The 7,838-nt window shown below is 51.7% G+C and overlaps 1 protein-coding gene across 1 annotated transcript; it reads right to left on the reverse strand.

The window, feature by feature from the left end:
- Positions 1 to 1,774: 1,774 nt before the first annotated feature.
- Positions 1,775 to 7,543, reverse strand: MSX2 (msh homeobox 2). The gene is made up of 2 exons (XM_071443570.1): positions 7,126 to 7,543; positions 1,775 to 3,783 (listed from the first exon to the last, which is right to left on the reverse strand). Exons 1-2 carry the CDS (start codon positions 7,487 to 7,489, stop codon positions 3,359 to 3,361), a joined length of 789 nt encoding a protein of 262 aa, XP_071299671.1. The 5' UTR covers positions 7,490 to 7,543; the 3' UTR covers positions 1,775 to 3,358.
- Between the last annotated feature and the right edge of the window lie 295 nt (positions 7,544 to 7,838).

The following is a 7,838-nucleotide window of genomic DNA, read 5'->3' on the forward strand; positions in this document are numbered from 1 at the left end:
GGGGCAGCTCCCATTAGGACGATGATGAAGTCTCATGAGTAAAGCTTGACACCTCCCTCCTAATAAAATATAATACTCAATTAACTCGGCCTTTCTGAAGGCTTTAATTGGAACAAGTTAATAATGGGCGCAGGGTGAATTGTCATGCCATCCGCAGGCTCCGAGAAGGTGTCACGGATCCCTCCCGCCTTTCCCATAGCTGAGGTTGTAACCGAGATTTGGAAGCTTTTCCTTCAACACTCTTGTGTGCCGCAATAAATCTGTATCCATTTAGGGATCTAGCATAACACACGCAAAGCTCCCGCGCTCAAAGAATTTCCAGCAAAAAGATTTAGCTGTAATCCCTGACACAGCTGATTTATACCGAAGGTTCAAAAACGCCGCTGGTTTATTTATAGCCCAGCCCGGCTAAGGGAGCACTCGGGACAGGGCAGGGCCGGGGGGACTTCGCCTTGCCCGGGATTTCGGGGGGTGATGCTTCGGGAAAAGGGAATCGGGGAAAGAAGCGGCCTTTTCCCATTTTTATGCGGCGGTAAATTCTAATTTGAAGAGCCTAAGTGGAGACTGGGCTCCCCCCCCCCAGCTTTTCCCTGTATTTATAAAGCTGGGGGGTTCCCCAGGGGCTTTTCTGGAAGTCGGGAGAGGGGTGAGCAGGGCGAGCTCCGCACCCCGTCCGCACAGCCCGCCTGGCCCGTGCTCCATTCATTCCTCCATCCCCGGCCCTTCCATCCCGACATCCCGATCCGGGGGATGCTGAGGCAGCCGGGATGCGCTGGGAGCCCACGGGACGGGACAATTCCCGGAGCTGAGGGAGCGCTGAGCCTGCGGGAGCCGCGCGGGGAGCGGGGAGAGCGCAGCCGGGGAAGCGCCAGAGGGGCAAACACACCTGGGCAGGGGGAAAACACACCTGGGCAGGGGGAAAACACACCTGGGGAGGGGGCAGAGACACCTGGTTAGGGGGCAAACACACCTGGGCAGGGGGAAAAGAGACCTGGGCAGGGGGCAAAGAGACCTGGGCAGGGGCAAACACACCTGGGCAGGGGCAAATACACCTGGGGAGGGGGCAAACACACCTGGGCAGGGGGCAAAGAGACCTGGGAGGGGGAAAACACACCTGGTTAGGGGCAAAGACGCCTGGTTAGGGGCAAACACACCTGGGCAGGGGGTAAAACCACCTGGTTTGTCCCGCCCTCCCGTGACATTTCCTGCTGTCGCACTCGGGTCCCCTCGGCTCCTCTGATCTGAGCCCCCTCGCCAGGGGAGGGTGTCCAGCACCTGCTCTCCCAGCCTGGCCCCAAAACCGTGGGGCAGCAGCACAGCACCCCGATGCCCTGAAATGCAGCTGGAGCACTGCAGGGCCCCGCCAGGTTTTGCCTGTCCCAAATTCCCCCCAAAATCCTTCGGGAGTCGAGATCCATCTCCCCCTAAAGCACCGAGTCCAGGGGAGAGCCCCAAGGACAGGGAAAGGCACACGAGCTGAGAGTGATGGAAACATCAGCGGAGCACAGCGTTGTAAAGAACAGAGGCGCCTAAAAGAGGTCGTTAAAAACAAGGAAACCTCATAAAAGCTTTGGCTTTTGACTCCGAAATGTTGACTTGCAATTCACCTTCATGCACTGCAAATTTGGCTTTAAATCAGATTGAGAAAGGGGAAATAATCATAAAGGCAACCCAAACATTCCTTTGAACTTGACCCAGCGGTGCAAAACACACACGGAGAGAAGGCACCTTTCAAAGGACTCCAAGCACTAACAGACCCACACGCGATTAAACATGTTTTTTCTTTTTTAATTTAATTCGAAATAAGAGATAAGAAATAATAAATCTTCAATAAAATATATAAAATTGTACAAGGCATCCCTTTCAAAGGGATTCTCCTATAATGGGAGATCGGGGGTGAGGGGAAGGGAGAGAGGAAGTTCATCTATAGTGGGTCCCAGGCAGCATCAATGCCTGGGTCAAAACAAACCAAAACCAGCAAAACCTCGTGGCTTTTTTTTTTCTTTCCATTTTTTTTTTTCTGATTTTTTTCTCTCTTTTTTTTTTTTGTTTCATTTCTTTCCTCCACAACAGCATGCTAAGAAAATAAATCCAGGAGAAGCTCTGACTTCAGTGCTCCACAGCCTTGGGAGTAACTTCCTCATAAAGTTTAGCAAGAGTAATACAAATAATACAAGAGTTTCAAGGAGAAGCCTGGGGAAGCTGCTGCCAGAGCTCCCACGGGGACAGGCAGGTCACACAGTCTCCATCACCTCACTGTCCTCCTCGTGGGGCTGGCTGTGACACCCGGATCTCTCTTTGGAAGGGCTTAAAGCACGAGCCACTCCTATTGGCATCCTCAGAATGGAAGAAAACTCACGGGGTTCTTCTCTTTAACACAGGCTGTGGCAAATACAAATCATAAAAACCCCACAACATCCCCCAGAATGATTCAACAATCCTTTCTGGGAACAGCCCTCTGTTTCTCCCCTCTCTCCAGCTTTCCCAAGAGCATTGCAGAGCCAAGATTACCTGGCTGCAGCCAAATAATTTCTAAGCATGCCAATAGGAAGAGATAAAAACCAGCCTGCCTAGGAACCCTCCCTTGCTCTTCACCTCCCCTGCCAGTGCTTTACAAAGGCCGAAGCTATTTATACACAGAAAGGCATTACAGGAGCCACGCTGGGCAAAGCTGGGCTCTACATTTAGGGGCCCTGCTGCTCATCTTGCCGAGGTTTGGGATGCAAAACTTTGCCCTCCCCCCAGAAACGCAGGAATTTGCTGGCTCTGAACTTCACTGAGACTCTACCGGCTCTAGTTGCTATTTACACGTCTCTAGCTACGGGCTCTGCTGTCTTCAAAAAAACAACCAAACAACAAAACTTCCATTAGACCTTTTTATTTCCCTCCCCCCTGCCCCCAGGTGAAGGGATGGTAACTTAGAGCATGGCTCGAGGGCACTCACCCCTCTCATTTTAAACCCATTGGGCCCTGCCAGGAAGGTGTCAGGGAATTTCTGCCTCCATATGATAAATTTGCTTTTTCACCCACTCTTTTTTAACCTAGTTTTACTTCCACTGGATAAAACCCCTACATTTACTCACAAATAATTTTTTTTTTGTTGATTTTAATGCTTTTTTTTGTTTTTGTGGTTTTTTTTTTTTTGCTTTGAGGAGCAGACTCTGAGTGCTCAGAGCACTCTCAGGAGACGCCCAACCCGTAGCAAACTCCCAGAACAACTCAGGATGCCAGATAGAAGCGTGCAGAAGGAATGGCCAGTACTGGTTGGGGTTCTGCCTTCTCAGGGCTGGACAGGATCCACCAGGAAGTCTGTCTGTCTGTCTGCCTGTCTGTCTGAGGCTTTGTCTGTCGGATCTTCTTAGGATAAGTGGTACATGCTGTATCCAACGGGAGTGGCATAGAGTCCAACGGGCGGGATGGGGAGCACAGGTCTGTGAAAAGGGTAGGATGTGCCATACAGGGAGGCAGCCTGGATGGGGGAGTTGATGGGGAAAGGGAGGCTGAACCCCGAGGGCAACATGGGCTTGGCTGCCATTTTGAGCTTCTCCAGCTCGGCCTCCTGCAGTCTCTTGGCCTTGGCCCTCCGATTCTGGAACCAGATTTTGACCTGGGTCTCTGTGAGGTTGAGGGAGCTGGAGAACTCGGCCCTCTCGGCGATGGACAGGTACTGCTTCTGGCGGAACTTGCGCTCCAGAGCCAGCAGCTGGGAGGTGGTGAACGGGGTTCGGGGCTTCCTGTTGGTCTTGTGCTTCCTCAGGGTGCAGGCAGTGGGGCTCAGGTGTCCTGCAAGGAAGGGAGAGGGGTTAGCACAGCAGCAGGGACACCCCGGGGCTCTGCTGGGTGTCCCCTCCAAACACGGCATCCTTTGGCAAGGGGAGCTGGAAATCTTTTCCCGATCGAACTTAAATTCGCAGCACTCCAGCTGATGGAAGGGAAATTTTGCCTCAGCAATTTCAAAGGGCACAGAGAATTCACAGGTCACTTCACAGGGCTCTAGAGCACACAAACCAAAGATGTGGGCTGCTGCACAGCTCCAGGAAAGCACAAACACCACAAAAGCAGGAGATTCCCAAAAGGACAGTGGGGCAAGAGGAGAGTCCAGCCCTGTCCCCACAAGTGACAGCTGAAGAAGGTCTGACAGTTTTTGTGGTTCTGCTAACTGGACATTTTTTTCTTGCTATTATTTTCTTTTAAATCAAGTTTTTCCTCTGCTTATTAATTTTGATTTTTCAGTGTGTGTTTTTCTGATTATCAACCAGTATAACAACCCAACAAGCTCAAAAAAGAAAGCAGCTCTCCTTTAATTCAACATGCAGCTTTTATAAATTTGCCACTTAAAAAAATAAACCAAAACCCAGACAAAACTTCAGCATTTTGTAGCCAATAAAAGCCAGAAAATCCACCACCTATTGTGCCTGCCTTAAGCCCCAGCCAGGTTAGGCAATATTCCCGGGATGGCAAAGAGCTGACTTGCCTTTAGATGAATTTAGCACTTCACTAATAATTTTGCAATTTAAAGAATAACTAAAAAGCAGGCGGCTGACTTCAAAAGCTCGGTAATTTGGCTGTGATTTGCTCACTCTGGGGCACAGGACAAGTCACCCTGACTGGACACAGAAGTGACACCCGGGCTGCTGAATTTGGTTCACATTGCCGTGGTATCTGCTTCAAGCACTTATCAGTATTTGCACTTTGGGTTTTCTGTACTCGTTTCACTTTTCTCTTTTATTTTTTTAAAATAAACCAGACTAAGAAGCTGTTTAAGCAAGTATCATGCAATTTAAAAAATCCCATGAGGGAATTGTTCTAAAGTTCAGAAAGGGGAGTGAGAAAACGCAGCAGAAAAAGTTAAACTTGTCTTATTGCTCTTCCTTTAGAATACAAACTACTGAAATACTGAAAACAAAAAAATAAAGCTCTTCTAGGAAACAACTTTTCAAGTACCGGCCTGTGATCCTACCAGGGCATTTTAATAATTCAGGTGCTCACCGTGACAGCTGATTCACTTCTAAAATTGCACTAAATTCAAACGACAGCAAACCGACCCTGACTCCCTGCCTCTCCCCGCGTTGTTCCACGCTAGTTTTAGACCCAGTTCCCTTCTCTTCCCAAAGTGAAGCTCTCCCAGGACTGGGACAAGGTTTTGGGTGCCCGTGGCTCCCTGTCCCAGCGCCTTCCCCAGCCCCGGGCTGAGCCCGACCCACCCCGGCTGCAGCCGCGCAGGAACAGCAACGCACTTTTCCATGGAATCCCGGGAAATATTCCATGAAACGCCGGGGAATATTCCATGAAACGCCGGGGAATATTCCATGAAACGCCAGGGAATACTGGAATATTCCCTCCAGGACACAGCCCGGCGATCCCAGGCTCTTGCCCTCGCCATCCCGAGGGGCTGCCAGGCTCTGGGAACTGCAGGGACCCGGAATCGCGTTTATCCCGTGCCAGTCCCCAAACTGATTTGTTTCCTCTCACTGATTTGTTTCCCTGGTTTTTTTTTTTTTCCTCTTTATCCTCATTTTCCCGGCCAATATCGGACAAAAAACCCCATAATTTGGAGAGGGTTCCCTCTCCGTGTTCCTCAAAATTCGAACTTTTCCAGCTTTTCCCCCAACTCATCCCACCCACAATGTTGATATTAATAATAATAAATTGAGGGCTGTTTTTAATGTCAAAACTCTCCATGGACAGGCGGTTTTGGGAAATGAGGAAAAGTGTCGAGGCCGAAGGACCTTCCCCTCCCTGATCCTCAGTTTTCTCCCCAAATCCCTCTGAAGTCACAGGAACTCCCAGCTACCGAAGTCCTACACAAAATTCTTCTGCCGATCCCGAGAACAAACAATTTTCTAAGAGAAAGAGGAGGAATTTCGAAGGGGAAAAAATAAAGAGGGAGATTATTAGGCCGTGTTTAAGTGTGGGGTTTTGGGCAGATTTAGAGAAAGGGTCCAAGTAGGGGCACACACTTTTTTCCATGTTTTTTCCAGCACATTTGAGGGGCACATGAAAATTAAAAACTGGAGCTACACAGGGAATGCCTTCCTCTTGCCCTCTCCCAGCACGATAGAAATCAAATTAATTCGGGTTTATCATAAAAGAAAGGAAGTGGATGAAAGCCAAATCGAAATTATTGTTTAAAAAAAAAATAATAAGGAAAGCTGTAACAACACTAAACTTTCCTCTCGCAATATTAGATTGAGGAGTAAATTCCCTGAGACAGTTCACGTCTGTAAAGCCTCTAACTTAAATAAAGCAGAGTATTTAATTTCCACCAGGAAAGTTTGGGATGCATGGAGCAGAGCGGATAAACCCGGTACAGGTGTCGGGATGCTCCTTCCCCTTCCCTGAAAGATGTTCGGGGGCTTTTAATTCCTATAAAGCAATATTTTTTTCCCCCGTTTATCTTACAAGGGGTCGCTCCGAAAGCGAAAGGCGGCTCGGACTGCCAGGGGGGGTTTCAGTTGTCATTTGTCACCTCCGCACCGAGCGTCCCTAAGGCGGGGACGGCGTCGGGAGGGATCGGGGCGGGGGACAAAGGGGTCGGGAGCAGTTCGGGGAGCTTGGACAGGCTCCGGAGGCAGGGAGGGAGAGACAGCCCAAGGCTGGAAGGGACAATTCCCGAGTCTGAGAGACTGCAGCGCACCGCGGATGGGAGAAAGGCGCAGGGGGAAATGGCAGCGCTGTCGCAACGGGGTAAGATCAATGGATGGAGCGGCTGCCAGGGGGCCTCGAGTCGGGACAAGAGCTGGTCCCTGGTGATTTCGGATCCTTCTAAGGCTTTGAAAGCGGTCTGTGTTCATATACATCCGTGTAGTGATGTATAGAAACATTTAACTCTATAAATACACAATAATATCAATATATAATAATAAATATGTAACAAATGGGAATATGACACACATATGAATACCTATAAAAAGCATAGCGGAATCGCAGAATATTTTAGGTTGGAAAGGACCTTAAAATCACCTCCTTCCATCGGCAGCGACACCTTCCCCTAGACCGGCTTGCTCAGGGCCCCATCCAGCCGGGCCTGGAGCCCTTGGATGGGAACATAGGATATAAAATACAGAATCTACGCGCACGCATCTCCGCGCTCCAGCGCATCCCGCCCGGCCCCGGAGCACTCACTTGGCGGCGGGGAATATCTGCCGGCCTCCGAAGGGATCCAGGACGAGCCGTCCTCCGAGTTCTCCGACTTCACCGAGGCGGTGTCGAAGGTTTTTGTAAGCGCCCCGGGCGGGCTGTGCGCGTCCCGGGAGCCGTGGCCCGCCAGCAGCAGGTTCCTGGAGGTGCCCACGGCCGCCCCGTCGGCGCTGCCGCCGGCCGCGGGCAGCGGCGGCTCCTTGAGGGGCGGCGGCTTCTTGTCGGACATGAGCGCTTCCACGCTGAACGGCAGGCTCGACACCTTCACTTTGTGGTGCTCCTCGGCGCCGGCCGCCGCGCCCTCCTCGTCCGAGGAGAAGACGTCCTTGGCCTTGTGCGGGGAAGCCATGGCGGTGCGCGGAGCTGGCGCTGCCCGGCGAGTGCGGCGAGCGGGCCCGGCCGCCCCCCTTTTCCCCCTCTGGGGCTCCCCGCCGCTGTCCTCCTTGCCCGAGCGGGGGAGCCGCCCCAACGCCCAATCAGAGCCCGCCGTGCCCAGTGACGTAGCGCACGGCCGGCTCCTATTGGCTGAGCGCGCGGAGGGGGGCGGGCCCAGCCGGCGCCGCTCGCGGGGAGTTCCCGGCCCCCCGCCCCCGTTCCCGGTCCCAATTAATGACACGGGGTTAATGACACGGGCGGCCCGCCGAGGAGCCGTGCAGGGCTGTAATCACAGCAAAGCCAGGGGAAAAAAAATAAAAAAC

The sequence above is a fragment of the Agelaius tricolor genome, unplaced genomic scaffold (genome assembly GCF_023055355.1).
Source record: "Agelaius tricolor isolate 1412-34295 unplaced genomic scaffold, bAgeTri1.0.p SCAF_18, whole genome shotgun sequence".
NCBI lineage: Eukaryota > Metazoa > Chordata > Aves > Passeriformes > Icteridae > Agelaius > Agelaius tricolor.

Excerpts from the sequence above, each read along its gene's own strand:
- MSX2 (XM_071443570.1), bottom strand. The coding sequence starts at position 7,489 with ATGGCTTCCCCGCACAAGGCCAAGGACGTCTTCTCCTCGGACGAGGAG. Across the intron at positions 3,784-7,125 it reads CAGATATTCCCCGCCGCCAA|GACACCTGAGCCCCACTGCC; the intron begins GTGAGTGCTCCG and ends CCTTCCTTGCAG.